The sequence below is a fragment of the Mercenaria mercenaria genome, chromosome 1, assembly GCF_021730395.1.
Source record: "Mercenaria mercenaria strain notata chromosome 1, MADL_Memer_1, whole genome shotgun sequence".
NCBI classification, from domain to species: domain Eukaryota; kingdom Metazoa; phylum Mollusca; class Bivalvia; order Venerida; family Veneridae; genus Mercenaria; species Mercenaria mercenaria.
In genome coordinates, this window is record NC_069361.1 from 114226072 (window position 1) to 114250712 (window position 24641).

At 35.9% G+C, this 24641-nt stretch overlaps 1 protein-coding gene across 1 annotated transcript; it reads right to left on the reverse strand.

The window, feature by feature from the left end:
- Nucleotides 1–837: 837 nt before the first annotated feature.
- Nucleotides 838–24360, reverse strand: LOC123525423 (BRISC and BRCA1-A complex member 2-like). The gene is made up of 12 exons (XM_045304467.2): nucleotides 24226–24360; nucleotides 20063–20145; nucleotides 18050–18147; nucleotides 17179–17262; nucleotides 13989–14096; nucleotides 13040–13114; nucleotides 10059–10159; nucleotides 8538–8637; nucleotides 7741–7811; nucleotides 2150–2232; nucleotides 1784–1937; nucleotides 838–1061 (listed from the first exon to the last, which is right to left on the reverse strand). The coding sequence occupies exons 1-12, from the start codon at nucleotides 24348–24350 to the stop codon at nucleotides 998–1000; spliced, it is 1146 nt and encodes a 381-aa protein (XP_045160402.1). The 5' UTR covers nucleotides 24351–24360; the 3' UTR covers nucleotides 838–997.
- Nucleotides 24361–24641: the final 281 nt, after the last annotated feature.

Genomic DNA, 24641 nt, shown 5'->3' on the forward strand with positions numbered 1-24641 from the left:
ATAATTGTGACGTATAACAGTGAATTGTTGTAAAATAACAAATTTTCAGCCTTTGTTGAATAGGAAAATGAATCACGTTGTGTTAGAATAAAAGTTTTGGTCCGCATACCTCTGATTTGTAAACATTTCTTGTGTTAGCAGTTTTCAGAAGTATTCTAGCTCATCTTTGTTACAACTTGATTTCATTGCCTTTCAAGTCAATTCAATTCAAATTATATATGGAGACTACACAATTTCTTTAATGGTGGCATTATTTAATGGACATTCCTTACATTTTGTCATGGATATGAACCAATGTAGAACAACAAGCCTTCCACAAACCTGTAGCAGTGCTTTCTCACATGGATGAATCCCAGGCATGTTTCAAAGTCCGCAGAGGCCTGGGGCAAGAGGTTTGACAGAAACTGCCTTGGTAAACTTTGCCACAAAGGATATGTTGAGTGTTTGATGACAGGTACAAACAAGTGCAGGTTAAACTTTTACGCATACAGCACTGGCAGAGAAGCAGTGCCCTTTACACATGAGTCTCACTAGAGATTGAACTTATTCAGTATGAAGCAGAAGTAATTATAGAGTGAATGACGTACTGGAAAGTATCAACTGATTTTGAGACGTATATTGTTTTGTCGAGATTTATCTTCTATGATAATTTTTCCAGCATATGATGGTAAAGGAAGACCCAAGATGCCCCTCTGGGCAATGTTTCAGGCACAAGCCTGCCCCTGGGTAGAACCACTGTGACTGGCCCTTCAGCTTCTTATCATGAAAATCTACACTCCAGTCAAGGTTAACTATTCACAACAACAGTCGCTGACTGTAGAAACTATTTACAACAAATACAATTAACATTTGATTTTATATACACCAAAGTCTATAACAAACAAAATGTTATATCAATAAAACTGTTGACTTTATAATGTCAGATTAAAATATTCAGAACTCGTATTGCACTTGTCTACTGTCATACAGCTGCTATATTGTCCACATTAATTTCCATTCAAGTTACACAAACATTCACTGACTGTCTCTGGAAGGCACCAATGTTGTCTAATATAAATGTCCTGAAAACATAAAAACCAGTGGCAAAGTTAAGTTACAGCTTACTGGTACATTAACAGACATATTTGTACTATGTACACTCCTCAAAATATTGTTTGTACCAAGAAAATGGTGACATAATCAAAATCATTAGTAGTATGCAATTTATAAAAAGACCCAAAAGCAATTGCCAAAAAAAAACGAGATTATGTTTAAGGATGTACTTTGTTATAATGTCTACATTTTGAAAACCTGGTCTTTTAAATCAAGTAAGAAGTATAGCTTCATGTCACTTTGAGGAAACATTCAACCAGTTTCTGAGAGCCAAAAAAAGAGAGCAAACTATATGGGTAAACTGTCCTATCTGCTGAAAAAAATTCTGGGGTAAAGCCATTACGTAACCTAGGGGACATAAAAGACATCTAAACAACTTCAAGTAAATTCCAACTGTGATGAAAGAATCAACCTTATTTCCCAATAAACAAATATGTCAACTGTGCTCTTTCTCTCATTTTGAGTCCACTCCACCTGTGACAATAGTGATAAGTTGACTCACCTTGCCTTTTCTACCTGGTAAGTAAGGTTTTCCTTTTTCCCTCAGTTTTAAGTTTTTTATATTTTCTTTTGATAAACAGATGCCTACATTCACTTGTCTACTATTTCTAGTACCCTCACCTCGTACTATACAGATAATCCTCGTAATAAGTTTGGAAGTATATCCTGATAAAAAGACATAAAATTTTACCTTGTCCTGTCTGCCATTTCAAGTCCGCTCCACCTGGGACTGTAGGGATAATCGTCCTGATGGGTCTCAAAGTATGGTTTCCCTTTATTTTCATGATAAACTGACTGGAATGTTAAATATGGCTGATCCTTGGGAAAATACGCTGGTAATTCAACTGTAAATGATATAAATATGGCAGTTATTGGCAATGTTATGAAAATCATGGAAAGGTGCTTGTCATTCAAATCTAACAAACTAAAAGTAAGTTCTCCTTTCGCATCCTTGAATGCAAAATTATAGCAGAAAATAACTTTACTTAAGACGAGAGTTTTGACAGTACAAGAAAATGTTCACAGTACATCTAGTACTGAATACCTGAATACTTACTGCTGATAATAAAAAAGAAGTCGTGCCATTCAAAAAGAAATGAAATTTTAGTGAAGCCTTCAGCATCATATTCCAGTACAGATCTGTAAAAATAACAAGAAATTGACTTTATACAAGAGATCACAGAGTGATCTTGGCGCCCACCAATGTGCCATTTTTGAGTGTTCCAAATTTCAAGACTTACTGACTAGCTCAAGGTCAAATTTCATTTCCGTACACAACAGTGTGCATGTGGTCCAAATTCGAAAGCTGTAGCTTGAGAAATGTGAAAGTAGGTCACTAGATCAATTTCAAGGACGAAATGTGAAAGTAGGTCACTAGGTCAAAATCAAGGTCAAATTACACTTCAGAACACAAATTTATGCATGTGGTCCAAATTTAAAGCCTGTACCTTCAAAAATGTGAAAGTAGGTCACTAGGTCAATGTCAAGGTCTAAGTTTGTTTCGGTACACAATCCTATGCATGTGGTCTAAATTTTGAAGCCTGTAGCTACAGAAATGTGAAAGTAGGCCACTAGGTCAATCTTAAGGTCAAAGTTCATTTCGGTACACAAAACTATGCAAGTGGTCCAAATTTGAAGGCTGTAGCTCGAGAAATGTGAAAGTAGGTCACTAGGTCAAAATCAAGGTCAAATTTTATTTTGGAACACAGAACTATGCATGTGTTCCAAATTTGAAGCCTGTACCTTCAAAAATGTGAAAGTAGGTCAATGTAAAGGTCAAAGTTTGTTTCGGTACACAAAACTATGCATGTGGTCCAAATTTGAAGGCTGTAGCTTGAGAAATGTGAAAGTAGGTCAGTAGGTCAAAATCAAGGTCAAACTCCATTTCAGAACACGAAACTATGCATGTGGTCCAAATTTGAAGCCTGTATCTTCAAAAATGTGAAAGTAGGTCACTAGGTCATTGTCAAGGTCAAAGTTTGTTTCAGTGCACAAAACTATGCATGTGGTCCAAATTTGAAGGCAGTAGCTACAGAAATGTGAAAGTAGGTCACTAGGTCAAAATCAAGGTCAACTCATGTCAAGGTTCATCTTGCCACTCAAAACCATACATGTGGTCCAAATTTGAATGTTGTAGGTTATTGACAAGATTTTAAAATCTTTTCCCTATATAAGTCTATATGAACCATGTGACCCCCCAGGGCGGGGCCATATTTGACCCTAGGGGAATAATTTGAACAATCTTAGTAGAAGACCACTAGATGATGTCATATACAAAATATCAAAGCCTTAGGCCCTGTGGTTTTGAACAAGAGGTTTTTCAAAGTTTTTCCCTATATAAGTCTATATAAACCATGTGACCCCCGGGGCGGGGCCATATTAGACCCCAAGGAAATAATTTGAATCATCTTGGTAGAGGACCACTAGATGATGCTTCATACCAAATATCAAAGCCCTAGGCTCTGTGGTTTTGGACAAGAAGATTTTCAAAGTTTTTCCCTATATAAATCTATGTAAATTATAGAAATAAACAAAGGGCCATAACTCACTAAAAAATTGTTGAACCAGTCTGATTTTCAGGGGGACACAACTAGGGTACCAATACATCATTCTGACAAAGTTTGGTTAAAATCCCCCCGGTAGTTTCTGAGGAGATGCGATAACGAGAAATTGTTAACGGACGGACGGACTGACGGACGGACGGACGGACATTCCTACAGATGGACCTTTATTGGGTATTTCTTTTGTTAAAAAGTACCCAATATGCTACAAAAAGTACCCAATAAACACTACGGAATGAATAGAATTTACCGTTACCTATTGTTCTCTATACCTAACAAATGTTCATTCGTGGGCTCGGACGGACGGACGGAAGGACGACGGACCACGGACGCAGAGTGATTTGAATAGCCCACCATCTGATGATGGTGGGCTAAAAATACGAATTTCGAATAAATAAAGGGTGTCCATCAAGCTTGGCACCAACTTAAATCAATGTTCCCTATTAGAAAATTTGTTTTGTTTTGGGTTTAACGCCATTTTTCAACAGTATTTCAGTTATGTAATGGCGGGCAGTTAACCTAACCAGTATTCCTGGATTCTTTACCAGTACAAATTTGTTCTAAACAAGTAACTGCAACCTTCCCCACATGAATTATCAGAGGTGGAGAACAAATGATGACAAACATGTATTTAAATGTCTTTTATCAAATCGTCACAGAACATATGCCTTGTCTGGGGATCAACCCCAAGATCCGACTAGATCTACACTCTTCCCAGGGAGCTAAGCAGGCAAGCTACCCTATAAGAAAAAGCACAGGTTAATATATGAAGCATGTAAGAAGACTCACAATACAGATCTGATACGTTAAGTTGGCTTTGGATAGCATGACAGTAATGGTCAGTTGACATGACAAAAGTTACCAAGTCTGTACTAGTATTACTGTAAGCTGCTGTCTTATAGCTCATACTTCAAGGCCCCTTTTCAGCAATTCATGTGATCCAGTCCACTATTTTTTCTGCTCAGTTCACTTGATACCGAGAAGAACTTGCATATTTTACTCCTCCCTTGCAACATTAAGCTATCACTGTTTCACTGTCGATGGTTTTTTGAAAGTAACTGACATTTGAGCCACACCATGAGAAAACCAACATAGTGCATTTGCGACCAGCATGGATCCAGACCAGCCTGCGCACCCGTGCAGTCTGTTCAGGATCCATGCTGTTCGCTTTCAAAGCCTAATGCATATATCTGTGCAGGCTGGTCTAGATCCATGCTGGTCGCAAATGCACTATGTTGGTTTTCTCATGGTGCGACTTAATTTTCTGTCTCAATCTGAGTTACCATTCAACTTTATCTACACATTTTTCAGTATAGAGGGTATCTTGAACTGTTGTAATTTTATGGACAGAAATTGTTCATTTAAAAGCAAAATTTCCATGTCAATTTTAGCCCATGGAAAGTTAAAAACAGGAGGACCATGATGGACCTGAATCGCTCACCTCTTCCCACATGACCCAGTTTTGAGTATGATGTCGTTTTTTCTATTATTTGACCTACTGACCTAGTTTTTGAGCTCATGTGACCCAGTTTTGAACTTGATTTAGATATTATCAAGATAAAAATTCTGACCAATTTTCATGAAGATCCATTGAAAAATATGGTCTCTAGAGAGGTCACAAGGTTTTTCTACTATTTGACCTATTGACCTAGTTTTCGAAGGTACGTGACCCTGTTTTGAATTTTACCTAGATATCATCAAGGTGAACATTCTCACTAATTTTCATGAAGATCTCATGAAAAATATGGCCTCTAGAGAGGTCACAAGGTTTTTCTATTTTTATACCTACTGGCCTAGTTTTTGACAGCACATGACCCAGTTTCGAAAATGACCTAGATATCATCAAGGTGAACATTCAGATCAATTTTCATGAAGATCCATTGATAAATATGGCCTCTAGAGAGGTCAAAAGATTTTTCTAATTTTAGACCTACTGACCTAGTTTTTGAACGCAGTTGACCCAGTTTCAAACTTGACCTACATATCATCAAGATGAACATTTAGACCAACTTTCATACAGATCCCATGAAAAGTATGGCCTCTAGAGAGGTCACAAGGTTTTTTTATTATTTGACCTACTGACCTAGTTTTTTAAGGCATGTGACCCAGTTTCAAACTTGACCTAGATATCATCAAGGTGAACATTCTGACCAATTTTCATGAAGATCCATTCAAGGGTATGGCCTCTAGAGAGGTCACAAGGTTTTTCTATTTTTAGACCTACTGACCTAGTTTTTGAACGCACATGTCTCTGATCGGACTTGACCTAGATATCATAAAGATAAGCATTCAGACCAACTTTCATACAGATCCCATGAAAAATATGGCCTCTAGAGAGGTCACAAGGTTTTCCTATTATTTGACCTACTGACCTAATTTTTGAGGGCACATGACCCACTTTCGAACTTGACCTAGATATCATCAAGATGAACATTCTGACCAACTTTCATACAGATCCCATGAAAAATATGGCCTCTAGAGAGGTCACAAGGTTTTTCTATTATTTGACCTACTGACCTAGCTTTTAAAGGCACGTGACCCACTTTCAAACTTGACCTAGATATCATCAAGGTGAACATTCTGACCAATTTTCATAAAGATCTCATGAAATATATGGCCTCTAGAAAGGTCACAAGGTTTTTCTATTTTTAGACCTACTGACCTAGTTTTTGAAGGCACGTGACCCAGTTTCAAACTTGACCTAGATATCACCAAGATGAACATTCAGACCAACTTTCATACAGATCCCATGAAAAATATGGCCTTTAAAGAGGTCGCAAGGTTTTTCTATTATATGACCTACTGACCTAGTTTTTGACGGCACGTGACCCAGTTTCGAACTTGACCTAGATATCATCAAGATGAACATTCTGACCAATTTTCATACAGATCCCATGAAAAATATGGCCTTTAGAGAGGTTACAAGGTTTTTCTATTATTTGACCTACTGACCTAGTATTTGATGGCACATGACCCAGTTTCGAACTTGACCTAGATATCATCAAGGTGAACGTTCTAACCAGTTTTCATTTAAATCTTTTGAAATATATGGCCTCTAGAGAGGTCACAATGTTTTTCTATTTTTAGACCTACTGACCTAGTTTTTTGATGGCACGTGACCCAGTTTCGAACTTGACCTAGATATCATCAAGGTGAACATTCTGACCAATTTTCATGAAGATCTTGTGAAATATATGGCCTCTAGAGAGGTCACAAGGTTTTTCTATTTTTAGACCTACTGACCTAGTTTTTGATGGCACGTGACCCAGTTTCGAACTTGACCTAGATATCATCAAGATGAACATTCAGACCAACTTTAATACAGATCCCATGAAAAATATGGCCTTTAGAGAGGTCACTAGGTTTCTATTATTTGACCTACTGACCTAGTTTTTGATGGCACGTGACCCAGTTTCGAACTTGACCTAGATATCATCAAGGTGAACGTTCTAACCAATTTTCATTTAGATCTTTTGAAATATATGGCCTCTAGAGAGGTCACAAGGTTTTTCTATTTTTGGACCTACTGACCTAGTTTTTGATGGCACGTGACCCAGTTTCGAGCTTGACCTAGATATCATCAAGGTGAACATTCTGACCAATTTTCATGAAGATCTTGTGAAATATATGGCCTCTAGAGAGGTCACAAGGTTTTTCTATTTTTAGACCTACTGACCTAGTTTTTGACGGCACGTGACCCTGTTTCGAACTTGACCTAGATATCATCAAGATGAACATTCTGACCAACTTTCATAAAGATCCCATAAAAAATGTGACCTCTAGAGTGGTCACAAGCAAAAGTTTACGCACGCACGCACGGACAGATGACGGACGACGGACGCTGCGCGATCACAAAAGCTCACCTTGTCACTTTGTGACAGGTGAGCTAAAAATAAATCAAATTTTCATATACGTTGTTCTTATGCTTGAAATTTACAGTATCAATGATATTGAGTAATATTTAATTGGAAGAAGAGCAGTGTTACAGAATTACAGCAAATTATCTACATCATCTATTGCTTTTTGAGGAATAATTTTCAAACTATAATCTTGGTTCACCCCATGACTTATTTCAATTATTTCTTACCTTCCAAACATACTTAAAAATGCAGCTATGTACTCTTTTCTCTTTTCATAGTTTTTAACAACCTGGTCAACCTGATTAAAGAAAAAAAAAATTTACACAGTAAAATCACACATTACTATCCACATTAAAAGACTCTAGGAATAAGGAATGTCTCAGAAACATGCATGCCCAATAAACGGCACACCATACACAGCATATATTACGACCGAGTTGTAAGATTAATTACTATGCAAAAGCTACATATGGTTTTTGTAATTAAACCTTTAGAAATCCTGTATTTTTAAAAGGACTCACATCCTTATGAAGTCAGAATATCATAATTTTTAATTTATCTGATGGACATTAAAGTTTTTAAATGAAAAACAGTATGCAATCTTTTAACCAAGGAAGTATAGATGCAACACTTGAGTGCTGTGTATCTTCTCATCATACAGTGCTTAAGTATGAATGTCTTTGTACAAATGATGCTATAAAGAATACTAGATTCATAAAGGATTATATATATGAAAAACAATGCCTCAAAACACTTCTGTACCTCAGGTCGAGATACTATGAAATCATTAATATTTGTGGAGGACTTAACGTCATGAATTTATGGTTGTCGAGTTATTCCATGAAATGTAATCCCAATAAATAAGGAAACTCCAATTTTGTTGGAAATAAAAATCCACATATTCTGGACCAAAACCAGGAAATGATTTCACAGTACATAAATTGATCACCCTTCCTCCTTTTGTTCACAAATAAAATCAAACAGTCCACTTAGCAATACAATGTAACAAGTTGTTCCAAAGTACCTTATTTTTAAGAAGAAGTGTAACATCTGGAACATATTCTGAGAGACATGAGCCTACAGGAAATCCTGGGATCCTCAGATTAGCTGATCCACCAAGTGCTCTGGAAAAAAAAAACATTCTCTGTAAATATCATCTAGACAACTTTCCTTTATACAAGAACATATTACAAAGATGCTCATAACTTACACATAGACCTTTCTTTACAAAGCTTTATTAAACATTCACTAAAATTCTTTGCTGTACTGTTTGCAAGTAAAAAGATTTCGACTAGAAAAGGAGAACAATTATAATAGTATTTGACTGATTCACTGGACTGTGTCTTTATTATTGTAATGATTGAAAAAGTTTGGTTGTCTTGAAAAAATAAACTAAAATCCAACAAGACCCTTTGCTTGCACAGAACCCAGCAAAACAAAATAACAGCAGACTAAATTTGACTGAGTCTGTTCATGGGAGTGCTCTGGTTTTCAGTACCAAATTTCAAGAACTGAGATCCTACACTGTTGTGCAGCCTAAGTCTGTGCTCCATCCCTAACTTCACTGAGGACAGTAGCTGTTGCAAGGATAGAACAAAACAAACAAGGGCACTGCCTTGCGGGTGCAGACGCTCATCTGATTGTTTTGTCTCTGTATAATAGAAAAATTGACCTACCCATGATTTTCTAAGTCCAAAAGGGGCCATAATGCTTGCAAAAAGCAATGCAGAGTTAGGGTACTTGCTGTGCAGTGTCAGCTTTTAATGGCGAATAACTGCTCCAAGTGTTAAAGCAATAGCTTTGAGCGTTAAGGAGAAAAGCTGACCTAAACAAAAAACCAAGAAATCTAAAGTTTTCTAAGTCCAAATGGGCAATAATTCTTGCAAAATGCAGGATGAGTTATGTTTCTTGCTGTACAGAGTCAATTTTTGATGGAGAACAAGTGTTGCAAGTTTCAAAGCAATAGCTTTAATAGTTTAGGAGAAAAGTTGACCTAAACATAAATTTAACCAAGAAATCTAATATTTTGTAAGTCCAAAAGGGGCCATAATTCTTGCAAAAAGCAGGATGGAGTTATGTTTCTTGCTGTACAGAGTCAGCTAATGATGGTGAACAAGTGTTGCAAGTTTTAATGCAATAGCTTTTGATAGTTTAGGAGAAAAGCTGACCTAAACATAAAACTTAACCAGGCAATGCCGACGCAGACGCCGATCAAGTGATGACAATAACTTATCTTTTTTTTTCAAAAAATCAGATGAGCTAATAAAATAACTGCTACACTGGAAACAATCTACTTTAAAAACAAGTGATTAAAATATATTTTTCAAAAATTAATGGAAATAAACATATTGCTACTAGCTGCTTAGCCTTGGAAGTTGTTGTTAACTTAAGCTTTGTCCGTAAAAACTACCTAATTTGTCTGCATTAAACACACCTCCAAATTGGCACTAATTTGTATAAATTGGCACTGCCTGAGTTTCTGATATCAATTTTCCAAAAGAAATCGGAAGTTAAATATATCTGACTGGATTCAAAAGATACCAACCTCTCTACTCTTGGTGACAAATACAACTGCGGTGTAATTCTTGTACCCTCAGGACTGTTAAATGATACAAGTAACAGAGCAGCATCTTCTCCTGGGTCCAGCTGCAACAAGTCCCATACCAGAAAAATTGACATTGCCTTCACTGTTACATGATTTATGTTTTTGTTTGTTTCATTTAGCTTACATCTACTAACAAAAGGTATTATACCTACTTTTTAACAGGTATTTTTTACTTGTTGCTTACTCTGTTGTTGTTTTTTATGACAGAATCATAGCCTTAATATATAAAATTAAACAAGAGCACCGCAATGCGGAGCAATATACGCCCAAAGGTACTACTGTTTGCAGATCAAATTGCCCTTTCGCCTTTTTTTAAATCGATAGACTTTTACCTTTACGTCACAAAAGCAGCGATGCTGAAGCTATTTTTGGACCTTGTCTATACACAGGTAACTCCGCATTGTTAAAGTATTTTTTATGATACGAGTAAATTGAATGAACTTGTTTACATTGGCTGCATTACCGAAAATTTTACAAGATAAAATGCTGATTTAAATACTGTTGGAATGGGAGTTTAACCAGAATGTAACAGATGTACTAATCTTCATTTAAAATTTAAATGAATCTTGCACAATGCACACTTCATTTAGGATGTGAAAAAAAGACACTCTTATATACATTACAGGCATTTTTCTGCCTAAATTTCAGTACCTTTTGCTGCAGACTTTTCTTTTAAATAATGTATCTCGTGTTTAGCTTTCATAATAATTATAAAACGCAACTGACGCGTGGTCAAGTTGTTGGATTCGCTCATCATTGATTAAAGGGCATAAGTTTGATTCCCGGAACCAACCATGCCTCTTTAATTGAAAAAAGTTGGTAATTTCTTACAGAATATATATGTGTCAGTCTTAGTTTTACTAATATGACTCGATCCTAAGAAACAGTTATGAGTTATTTTCTCCACTTGAAAGAAATTGTCATGGCTGCCGATTTGGGTTTTTAAAAATGCTGATTTTGTTGCGAATATGAGATAAATTCAAATAAAACTTACATGACTGTATCAAAAGGGGGATTCAATTCCTCATTGATTTAATAATATGTAAAAATTGTCATAATTCCCCAAAATACTAAATTTCTTGAGATTTAAACCTATGTATGTACTTAACACAATTAGCTTTACACATATGTGCAAGCGATAAAACCAATTACTTTACATGACGGTGTACTGTGATTTATCCTCAATTATTTTGGTCCTTTTAGATTGACCGTCACAAATATAAAACAAACTAAACTACTTCGAATTATTTTGACTTATGTGAATCTATAACTGGTTCTTTCCATGAACGAGGACAAGGCTTATCAACTACTGCCTGTTTGTAATAACTGGAATAGTGTTTAAACGACTTCAAATATATAGTAGATAAATTCACATATACGTAAACTCCACCAAAAAATTAAATAAAAAAACTAGATCTATAATGGACTTAGAGCTACGGAAGACTCTCTGCAGAAATTTGAATAACAAATTAATCAGTTTTATGGATATGACAATTAGATCTACAAGTGTTGCGTAGCTTGAAGGTTCAATGACACCTAAATCTATAAAACCTTATATACCTTGCATGGTTGGAAATTTCGTCGATAATATTTGTCATAACAAACAAAAAACGCTGTTTCCATTTTAACATAGCTGAAATATTCTATATTCTACTTTTAAAACAACATATCCATTATCACCTTTTTGTACTTTACAATGTATACGCAAGAACGTCGATTTCAAAGATAGAGTCAGAGCACGCGCTTTGTGTTACGTCAAGGACGCATTCAATGAATGCCTATGGATGGGGCAGGGTTAACCTGTCAGGATTACTCCAAAAATAGTTCCAGCTTCACCGTTTGTATGACGTCAACGTGTAACTCTATCGATTTCAAAAAAATTGAAGGGGCAATTTGATCTGCAAACAGTAGTATGACCTTTGACCCCTAAGTATGACCCTGACCTTGTAGCTAGCCATCCATTACATGCGCTCTGCACATCGTCTCCATGTAGTGAACATTTGTGTCAAGTTTCTTCAAAATCCTTCAAGGCGTTCAAGAGTTACAGAGCAATGACATTTGACCCCTAAGTGTGACCTTGACCTTGAAGCAAGACATCCAGAACATGCGCTCTGCATGCAATCAATTTCTTTACAATCCTTCAAGAAATCCTTCAAGGGGGTCAAAGGTTACAGAGCGGACACAAAACACACTCGTATGACTTTTGACCCCCAAGTGTGACCTTGACCTTGAAGCGAGCCATCCAGAAAATGAGCTCTGCACATTGCCCCGATGTGGTGAACATTTGTTTCTTTGAAATCCTTCAAGGGGTTCAAGAGTTATAGAGCGGACATGAAATTGCTAACCGACGGACAGACGATATGGGCGTATAATTACGAGCTGAATTTATCTATCTCTGTGAATGTGTAAAAATAAGTCATTCACTTGTTTAAACGCAAATCCTTAAACTTTTTCGGCAGTTATTAAATACTTTACATGGTATTTCTCTATTAACATAGAGAAAAATCTTTGAATACAGTTTAAAAAAACTACATCGGAGACTGTTTCCAGGATTTCAAACTAGAGCAAGTAACTTAATATAAACCTGAAAGTGTTCATATTTTTCAACAGTCAAATTGAACTTTTCATGTTTAAATGGCAATAATGCCAAGTGGTCTTACTGGAAAATCTTGATGTCAGTTTTTTGAATTCATATCTCAATAAACTAGTTTTAAATGTTAACACTGTAAAAGACCAAAAGTGTTAATCTTATCAAATGACTTGGATGGGCACTTTAAGATAAACTATCAAGAAATGTCTTCAAATTACTATTTAAATAAATTTTAGATATTTTTTATCATGTAAACTTATTATAGGTATTTTCTTCATGAATTTGATGATAGGTTGAAAAAAAAAAGTTTCTGAAATTCTTCAAAGATTACCTTCACAATATAGGCTGGTATTCTTCCAAAGTCTACATGGAGTTTCATCAGAAAATTGATGGGCCCCATTCTGTTCTGTAACATAAAATACTGATAAAAATAAGAATTTTAAAGTAGAAAAACTTCATCTGACAGACACTAAGCAATGTCATTTACTAACATATGTTACTAAAGTCTGTCCCACCTATTATGTACTTGTTTCTGAATTTTCAGAGTCAGCAAAGTCGTCCAAAAAAGCATTTTTATATCCCACACATTAGACTATACAAATTATCATTTTGCTGTCACAGTGCCACATTCACCTTTTTGATAGGTTTAATGTCAAAACAACACAATTTCTGCCATATGATTACATTGATATCCAGCTTTTAAAGTTGGAGGAAGACCCAAGCATTATTTCACCATAGATGGGCACCTGGGTAGAACTACAAAGCTGGATAGCTTCCTCACTTGAAGAATTCTGAACTCCAAGCAAGGTTTGAACCAACATCAGTGAGAGATAATTGATTTGAAACCATCCTAAACCACTCAGGTCTCTCAGTGCCACATTCAAGCATCTATACTGTAATAACTAAAATACTGTTGATTTTTTTCTTTTAGTCATAAAATCAAAATTTAATGCTGAACATCAAATGCCTAAATTTCACAACCATTCTATTAAAGCTTCTGTTAATATGAACATCGTAATGCGACTGTGGTAAGGTCCACAGCAAATCTTCTAGCTAGACATACAGACATTGCAAAATAATTGCAATTTTATCATTAGAACTCTAACTGCATTGGTACAATACTGTACAATACTATACAAATGAGTAAATTTTCAACAGTATGTACTTAAATTTTGATGAGCTATACAATCTTTTTTCTGTTAAAATATTACTTGAGCCATTTTCATACACTTAGTACATGTAAAAAAGGGAGGGAAAAGTTAGATGGCTCTATATAATACCTCTGTCCTTGAAACATGTATTTCCACATCTTCTGACTTTATATCTGTATCCTCAACCAATGAACTGTACTCAAACTTTAGACGATGTGTCCCATTTATGATATTTTCCTACAAAAAAACATGCATGGTTATAAACCTTTAGCCTGCTGGCGGGAAGCGATTTTGTCTTTGCGGCCCGTGCAGACCACGATCAGCCTGCACGGACTGATCGAGGTCTGCACTGCTCGCTATTCAGTCAGTAAATTTTCAGCAAACACCCCTTTGAATAATAAATGTTATTGCCCAAATCGAATGATGGACCAGTCTATTTAAGAAATTTAGCAGGGTAAAGGTTAATTACACTGACTCCTTTCAGTCCGGTATCTTCTCAGTATTGGCATCGTACATCAGTTTATGCTTTTCCTTGTCTATAATTGGACCTATTTTGCCACCACCTCAAAATAGCAAAAATTTGAAGTACCCAATCAACCCTATAACATTATAGTATAGTGCATCTCATTTATAACATAGGAGTATTAAACAGACCAAAATACAATCACCATGTGTTTGTCAGAATCTGAGAAAAATTAACTCTACAAAATAATCTCAAATTAAAATCATTCAGTAAACAGTAGAAATCCTTTTAGCTTGGCATTACCCATGTTGATTTGAGTTGATTTGGGTTTTACGGCGCACCAACACAGTAGGTTATATGGCGCCAAACAGGACTACAAATTTTGATTTCACATCTCATTTACATCGAAATAAAAACATGAGGTATGGAATCAAAATTTGCATACATGCTGGAATCACAGAGTTACAGCAAAACCAAGTGTTAAGACCCTATTAGTTGCCTCTTATGATCATGCAAGGGTAAGACAGTGGTTCCAATTCTTTTCATACACAGATCGTCCCAGAACCACATGGGGCGGCATTACCCAAACCCTTGTGCTTACTTTGTTAATCTCAATACTTGTACAATGTGTCTAATAAAGAGGCAACATTGTCATGTCATTTATGTCTGATCCCATACCCACACGTTAGGTACTTTTCTGGTTACTGTAAAAGCAGAAATTTTCCAAAGGGTTTAATTCTTTGCTATATCCCCGAGGCCCTACATCTCGCGAAAATTAATCCTCGTGTAAATATTCACCATTAGTATAATTCAAATTCAAGTATGATACCATTTTTACAATTTCGCGAATATCAAACCTCTTAAACATACTCAAAATTTCAAATTCGTGAACTTCTGACCCAGCAAAAATATGTGCTTTTACAGTAAGTTTTATGTCAGTTCAACACAATACTATTTAATATGATGACTTTAAGCTTGTAATGGTAGGAGATGACCCAAACTGTCCCCGAAGATATTTCAAGTACAGTATGGCATCAAGTTTGAACCAAGCAAACTGAACAACTTCCTCATATAAAACAAAAGCAGGAATCAAACCAACAGAGGTAAGAGGCAAGTGATTCCAAGTCAGAGAACACAGATGCCCTAGTGGCTTACTTTGTTAATAACAACATGGTAGCAGTTGTGAATAAACAGTCTTTCACAGCTGTAACAGTTAATATTTTGATACCATACTGGCTAGCGACCACCAAATCCGGACGACCACCGAACAGGACAGTCCCGTAAATGCTTTATTTTGGTCTTTAAACTTGCTCATCTGTTCATGATCAAATGGACGCTTGATTTTCAACAACACAGCGAAGTTACAAAGGTTAAATTTAAGTATTTTACAATAAATGCAACATTTCATTCAGTCTGCATTCACGAAGCATGTTTACATGTCGGGGGAAGTTGGAAGTGGCGTGATGCGCATGTGCAGTATTTCCGTGAGGTCCTGCCATAAATCTAAAGGCCCAATGCAAATTTGAGGTAAGCAGACAAGACGTTTAGTAAACACTTAAACCGGGGGAATACAGCTTTGATAATTCAGTGCATGATTTTAATACACCCTGAAGCACATTTTCATATCAAAATATCTACTTCAAAAAATGGAATTTTAAAAGATTCAGTTGGGAGAGATAGATCAAATTATCGATTCAAGAGAGGTAATTCGTACAATTCTATGACTACAACTACTTTCCCTTGGTTGAAAGTAAAGCTGAATTCAATACCAAACGTAAATTGAAAATCAATAAAGTGACAACTCGCTCTCCATATATTGTCCGGAAACATGGTACTGTTAGACATTAAAACGTGATTCGGTGGCCCTTCGTTTGGGCCTCGAAAAAGTACTTGACCTAATTTTAGAAGTAAACAAAATAGCTCTTCATTTGGGAGGAGAACCTAGCTTTGTTCACGTGAAATTTCAACCACTGGATATATCTATTTCCCCGAGTTATCATGAAAAATATTACAAAAGTGTCCGGTTGTAGGACGCTAGCAAGTAATACAAATCCTCAGCTACTGCTGACAATTTGAAATAAAGTAGGTCACTATTATGACTAACTCAATACTGTAAAGTCATATGTTTGTGGCCATGAAACTTTGTGATTTGGGCCAAAACAGCTACTGTGAAATAATTTACAGTCTGTTTGGAGTAAAATTTGTGTGAAATGTGGTTTCATTCATATCGACTATTTCAAGCAGACATAAATCAATGGATCTCAAACTTCAAAGATAAAATATTAAAGGTTGAGCCTCTGTATATAAGATGGGCGAAATTTTTCCCGATAACAGAAAGTCTCTGAATTTCTTCAAACTTTGGATATTAAAGGATAATCATCTAAGAAACAAACATATGCAATAAAAGTCATAGGTTATTAGTACTGAAAAGCAGTTATCTGCCCCTGAAACAACATTTTTGTTGTCTTATTTTGTTTAACAAATTATTGTGCCAAGTAACAGAGATTTAAAAGATACTGAGAGGACACAAATTATAACAGACAGACAGACACCCTGAACCAACATAGCATGTCTCCCCCAAAACTCTTGGGGTGACAAGTAAGTTCCAAAATAAATATTTATGAATTTCTGAAATGTAATTTCTGCCATTAACCCTTATCATACTGGACATGATTGATTCTGCCTTTGCGACCAGTATAGATCATGATCAGCCTGCACATCTGTACAGTCTAATCATGATCTGCAATGTTTGCCATTCAGTCAATATCTTTTTGGTATGCACCCCTTTTAAGGGTTAATGGTACTGTCCAAATTGAAAGATGGACAAGTTCATTATAGAAATTTGAAATCTGATACCTGATATTTCCTGTATTGATAAAGTAGTTCTTCTATAACTCTTCCCAAACAACTTGGGTCTTTGTAATCCCATTCCACTAAACTCTGTAAAAAAAGTAACAAGAACTATTTTTCCTTAAAGCAGTATTATTACAATACTAGTAACATGTTATCTCATGAAACTGAATGGCCTGCATACAGATGTATGTTTTTATAGGTTCTTCAAAATATTTCAGGAAATCAGAATTATTCCGTATAAAGTTTCCTTACATCTGAAATTGTTATATCTAAGTTTAATGTGTAACTGTTTACACTGAGTTGTTTTAATTATCTGTTACTCAAAAATATAAAATGTGTTCCAAAATCTAAGCTCCAGTTAAGAAAAGTCAAATTACATATACATGTATTCATATTCTTGATATCAGACAAAAATATATTGAAGCAAAATACTATGAGGAACCAAATATACACAAGTTTAATATTTTGATGTCTAGCAGAAACAAAACTGTTGTTAGAAACTTGGCAATGTATATATATTATGCAATGAAGCAGAGAAAATCTTATTTGATATTTGTGACCTTGATTTATGTGATTCTGTGTTCAAATATCTTGCATCATGCCTTGTGCACATTATATGTCAGCTAGATGACACAATTGTAATGATGTATACATGTATTATATTATGTATGTCGCATATTATGTACGGGCCGGTGGCCTTTGTACATGTACTTTCTGAAATAAATGTCATATGAGTACAAGCACTGTTTACAAAATTATTTCCCATTTCATACATTCTACTAAAAAAAATGCCCAACAATAAAGAGTAACTTTATTCAAATATACAAGTACATACACCATGTACACCTAAGAAACATATTCAAAATCCAAAAACCTTTAAACTGTATATATCAGGGAAAAAGTCAAGATCTTCTGATCCAAATATAAAATCTGGTGGACTTTCCGGATAGTTACAGTCAAATAGCACCTCCCCTGAAACAAGAAATGTATATCATTACTTGTTAAAAAAAGGTACACTTCTATACTATAGACTTGTTTGATTGTTGTCACTTTCATGTAGCGATTTCATAGTAAACACCAATAATAATATTCAGTTCTAAAGAATTAAATGCTCCTAGTAGCAGCTTACCATGAAATTCTTACTTTTTTTGAGGGACTATTTTTTGTGAAACCCTGGGTTTCATCAATCCACTGAATTAAATCCCAAAGAAAAATTAAAGTTCCCTTTCTTTTAATTTAATAAGTGAAAATCCATGAATTCATATTCCAACAAAACAGCTGTTTTAGGCAAAACCAGGAATTTTTATACACAAAATTTAGTAATTTCAAAGTATATTTTGGCAGACAATGCCGCTTAAAATTATTCTGTCTGTTTTAAATCTGCATGACACTCAGTACGCCAATACTGGTAGAAATTCAACTTCTGAGAACATCACCTACTCTTCAGTACATGTATACAAAACATATGAGCCATGCCATGAGAATACCAACATAGTGGCTTTGCGACCAGCATGGATCCAGACCAGCCTGCATGATGCGCAGTCTGTTCAGGATCCATGCTTTCGCTTTAGAAGCCTATTGTCATGATTGTAATTAGAGAAACTGTTAGCGAACAGTATGGATCCTGACCAGATTGCACGGATGCGCAGGCTGGTCTGGATCCATGCTGGTCGCAAAACCACTATGTTGGTTTTCTCATGGTGCAGTTCATATAATATAGTCTACCAGTGCTCTCTCAGCAATCATGTGCTTGTTTGTTCCTTTTGGGTTTCACCACACTTCAAAAGTATAAAATCAGTCATGTAACAGTGTGAAGTTCACCTAAAGTGTTCCTGGATTTTGTACCAGTTCTAACCTGTTTTCTGCAAGTAACTGCCAAGTTCTCCACATTATTCAGAAAATGTACTCTGACACAATGTCTTTTATCAAGTTGTCACAAAGAACATATGCCTCATCCAAGAATCAAACTCATGGCCTCCCATCCATAGATCTGCACTATCTATTGAGATCAGTGGGGTGGGCTGCAATCATGTGCATTTAGCTTGTGAAGAAGCACCTAGCATCAATAAAATTCAGGTTGACAACAATACTGTAGTGCTACTAACAAAGTCCTTAAAATGAAAGTCGACTATCTTCTGAGTGGATGTGCAAGATGTGGATGAGAGATATCAAGATGCAAATTGAAAATAACAAAAATTGTGGGAAGAGACAGGGTGGGTTAGGTGGGGGATATTCCTGTGAGCTTGGTAAGCCACTGGCTCAAAAATCAATAGGAATTTTCCTGAAATGGTACTTAGTGTAAAGTCTGAAAGCTGTATGACTTAAATGCTCATAAACCTCACTGTGACCTTGACATTTGAGACACTGATCCAAAAATCTATAATGATACTTAGTCATTATTTAAAGTTTGAAAGCCTTAGCTATTACACTTTATGGCTGACAGTCTGAAAATCATTTTCAGTTTCCTGATTACATTGGCCTTGGCCTTTGACCTACTGATCTATAAAACAATAGGATCCTCTTCAACAAGTGCTAAGTCATCAAGGAAAGTTTGAAAGTCATAGCTGTTATATTTTGTGACTTAAGTGCCAGGAAATGAAAAAAACAAATCCAGATATCAAGTCAGGTCCCTGTGACTTTGACATCTGAGCAACTATCCTAAAATCAAAGGGAATCTACCTCTAGAGGTACTTATCCATTGTATGAACTTTGAAAGCTGGAGTTGTCATTCTTTATAACTTACTTAAAGTTAGTCTGGAAACTATTTAGTATTTTCAGTCTCAAGGTCACTGTCACTGTAGTTCTAAATGCTCAGCATTGATTCCACACTACATCCACTTTGTCCAGACGGACGTAAAAAAAGATCAATATCCAATTAAAAACTTACATGTAATTGTCTGTCCTGCAAATGGAATCACTACTTTGAATCTGTCACAGTTTCCTGGATTCTGAGCTGTCAATGTTGTGCAGCTACAAAATTGAAAACATGTTTCCAAAAATTCTTTAAACAATATACATTTGTAAGTTACTCATATTTTCATTCAAAATCTATTTAAGTCTCACACAACAGTACTGTAAATAACTTGGACCTTAATTCTTAATAACACTAAATCTTTCAAACTGAACAACAAAGATAAACAAGAGCACCGCCTTGCGGGTGCTGACGCTCATCTGATTTTTTTTAGTGTAATAGAAATATTGTCCTACCCATGATTTTCTAAGTCTAAAAAGGGCCATCATTCTTGCAAAAAGCAGGATAGAGTTATGTTTCTTGATGTACAGTGTCCAGTTATGATAGTGAAAAACTGTTGCAAGTTTTAAAGCAATAGCTTTGATAGTTTATGAGAAAAGTTGACTTAAACATAATACTCAACCAAGAAAATGATTTTCTAAGTCCAAAAGGGGCAATAATTATTGCAAAAAGCAGGATGGAGTTATGTTGCTTGCTGTACAGGGTCAGCTTATGATGGTGAACAAGTGTTGCAAGTTTCAAAGCAATAGCTTTGATAGTTTAAGAGAAAAAGGTCACCTAAACATAAAACTTAACCAAGAAATCTGATATTTTCTAAGTCCAAAAGGGGCCATAAATCTTGCAAAAAGCAGGACGGAGTTATGTTTCTTGCTGTACAGGGTCAACTTATGATGGTGAACAAGTGTTGCAAGTTTTAAAGCAATAGCTTTGATAGTTTAGGATTAAAGCTGACCTAAACATAAAACTTAACCAAGAAAACTGATTTTCTAAGTCCAAAAGGGGCAATAAATCTTGCAAAAAGCAAGATGGAGTTATGTTTCTTGATGTACAGGGTCAGCTTATGATGGTGAACAAGTATTCCAAGTTTCAAAGCAATAGCTTTGATAGTTTAGGAGAAAAGTTGACCTAAACATAAAACTTAACCAAGAAATCTGATATTTTCTAAGTACAAAAGGGGCCATAAATCTTGCAAAAAGCAAGATGGAGTTATGTTTCTTGCTAAACAGGGTCAGCTTATGATGGTGAACAAGTATTCCAAGTTTCAAAGCAATAGCTTTGATAGTTTAGGAGAAAAGCTGACCTAAACATAAAACTTAACCAGGCAACGCCGACGCGGACGCCGACGCCGACGCCGACAACCGCTCAAGTGATGACAATAACTCATCATTTTTTTTCAAAAAATCAGATGAGCTAATAAATGAAATAAATTAAATGTCTTGACGACGTCAGCATATAGTCAAGGAGAACGTTCCTTAGATAACATCACAGTTGTTCTGTTTGGTGAACAGTATGGCCGGGAACCTACTTTTAATGTTTAATGCAATAAAATGCATTTAATTAATCCCCCGCCACAAATGGTGGGGGGGTTATAGGAATGGTCTCTGTCCGTCCTTCTGTCCGTCTGTATTCTGTAACACTTTCGTGTCCACTCCATATCTGCTGAACCCCTTGAAGGATTTTCATGAAACTTGGGTCAAATGATCACCTCATCAAGACAATGTGCAGAACCCATGAGTCAGCCATGCTGGCTCAAGGTCAAGGTCACAACTTAGAGTGAAAGGTTTGAGCCTTCCATTTTGTGTCCGCTCTATATCTCCTACACCCCTTGAAGGATTTTCATCAAACTTGGGTCAAATGATCACCTCATCAAGGCGATGTGCAGAACTTATGAGTCAGCCATGCCAGTTAAAGGTCAAGGTCACAACTGAGGGTTAACGGTTTGAGCCTTCCATTTTGTGTCTGCTCTGTATGTCCTAATTACCTTGAAGGATTCATATGAAACTTGGGTCAAATGATCATCTCATCAAGGCGATGTGCAGAACTCATGAGTCAGCCATGCCAGCTCAAGGTCAAGGTCACAACTCAAGGTCAAATGTTTGAGCCTTCTATTTCGTGTCCGCTCTATATCTCCTAAAGCCCTTGAAGGAATTTTATAAAATTTGGGTCAAATGATCACCTCATCAAACCAATGTGCAGAACTTATGAGTCAGCCATGCCAGCTCAAGGTCAAGGTCATAACTTAGGGTCAAAGGTTTGAGCCTTCCATTTTGTGTCCACTCTGTATCTCCTAAACCCCTTGAAGGATTTTATCAAACTTGGGTCAAATGATCACCTCATCAAGAACTCATAAGTCAGCCATGTCAACTCAAGGTAAAGGTCACAACTCAAGGTCAAAGGTTTGAGCTCTGAATCTCCTAAACCCCTTGAAGGATTTTCATGAAACTTGGGTCAAATGACACCTCATCAAGACATTGTGCAGAATTCATAAGTCAGCCATGTCAGTTCAAGGTCAAGGTCACAGCTTAAGGTCAAAGATTTACCCTTTCACTATCCATAGCAGTGGCGGGTGATTTAGCTGTCTTTCAGACTGCCTTGTTTGTAATATAATAATATATTGTGAATATAAGAAACAAATTAACTTTTTTTGGAGTTCATGCAAATTAAATAAACGACAAGATATATGATCTGAAAATTTTTTGCTGATCCTATTTTGTCATGGCATGAACTCTGAAAAGAATATTTTTATTTCTTAAATATAGGCAAAGTAAAAACAACTGCATCATGGTCTCGCTCAGTGCTCAACTTAATTATTCAAGCTTGTGACTGCCTATTAATTTTTATAGGACACCTATATGCTATACTATGGATGAAAGGCCGGGTGGACCTAGTCTCATTTTTTTTTTTGCTGCAACTTCAAACCGATATCTCACAGACTGACATTTACCATATATCTGCCTCTATGTCTCAAGAAGTCAGGATCAAAACTGGTGGAAATCGACATAATCTAAACTTCATGAGTGATAGTTTTACATACACATCAAGCGGGTGAGGTTTAAACATAAACCAATCGATACACTGTCATAGATTTACGAGGTAGAATTTGAAGGTGTAAGCAAAAAACATGCTGACATACATGGAGTTTAAAGTGTTTTACCAACAAAATGGAAGTTTTTTCATAACAGTTAGGACATAAGTTTGACGATTGTATTTGGAATGAACTTTCCAGACACTGGGCTCCAGATTTAAGCTTTTGGTGCAATTGGGTATTTACCTATCATTTTTTGTCTGAATTGGGTATTGGAAATCTGAATTGGGTATATATAATATCACTACCCAGCCTTTTCAAAAGTTATTGGATATTTGGATATTTGCTAAAACCAGTTGGTAGGTATTTCACTTCTTGTGGCTTAAATTTCACTGTGATTTTCTTATTAACAGTGCTCAATGTGTTCTCCTGTACCATTTTACTTTTTATGTAATGAATTGTTTAGAGCTTTCTACAGGAATTTATAAACAGGGCTCCTGGATTCCAGTCTTGTGAGAACGAAGAGTCCAACAGCAAATTGCTGGCATCCAACTTTTAAAAGATAACAGACATGACAGAGAGACAGTTTATATCTGTATGTTTGAATTAATCTTACCGTTTACCTGTCCACGTTAACGCGGACCGTCGCATTTCCTGCACTGTCACCTAATTTCGCGAACCGTTCTGGTGCGTCATTTTGACCTTGACATGCTTGCGGTCAAAAAAATATGCGATCGGTTCAGTCACCAGAATCATAACAATTTTATCAGGAAACTGATTCTAATCGAAAATAAATTTAATATTAAATAATTAAAAATTAACCTGACTCTCGTCTAACTCAACAACATGTGAACAATAATTATGTACACATTATTTTCATCAAGCCACCTGTCATCAGATCTGATAAACTTAATTAAGTGACACCCCATGTAGAAACAGTAGATATTTTTTGTTTATTCAAGAAATGTACACAGGAATCCACGGAAGGAACCAGGATGCATACAGCATTAAGTGTCAAATACTACATGTAGGTTCCAACCGTAAGTACCGCGATACCTGGGAACTCCATCCCTAACTTGCCTAAGTGGGTTGTGTGTGGAGGACTATATATCAAGGAGCCCTTAATACAAAATGAGTTGGGCTAGGATGGACCCTGACTGAATTAAAATACTCATTCAATGTCAAACTTTACCTCAGGAGGACATTAGACTTTCAAGCAATTGCTTTGAAGAATCAATATCGCGAAAATATGCAACATATTCAATTTTATCACCTTGTATTTAAATCTGTAATTTTGGTCTTGCCACCGCATATCCCAAAGTATCCATCTTGAAGTAACTGTAATATTTGATGGCTTATTTTTGGAGAAATAAGTGTAAGTATTTCGTTTTCGTGCATTTTGTTCTTTTTTTTTTTCAATTTGCCTCATGCAAGGGAAGTTACTCTACAATCATTTTTTGAGAAGAGCAGGGATGGAAAATGGTTCTTGGACGTCACATAAATAAAAGAAAGGCCTTTGCTACTGGTGTAAGTAACATTCTGAAATCTTTTAATGAAATAAACATTTTTTTACATTTGTTGTCTTGAAGTTTCATGTAAATAGCAAAGATAATTTTCATGACTGATTCGTACCCGGAATGTTTAAACAGGGTTGGATTCGCACAGTTTTTCGATCCATATTTCAGTAAG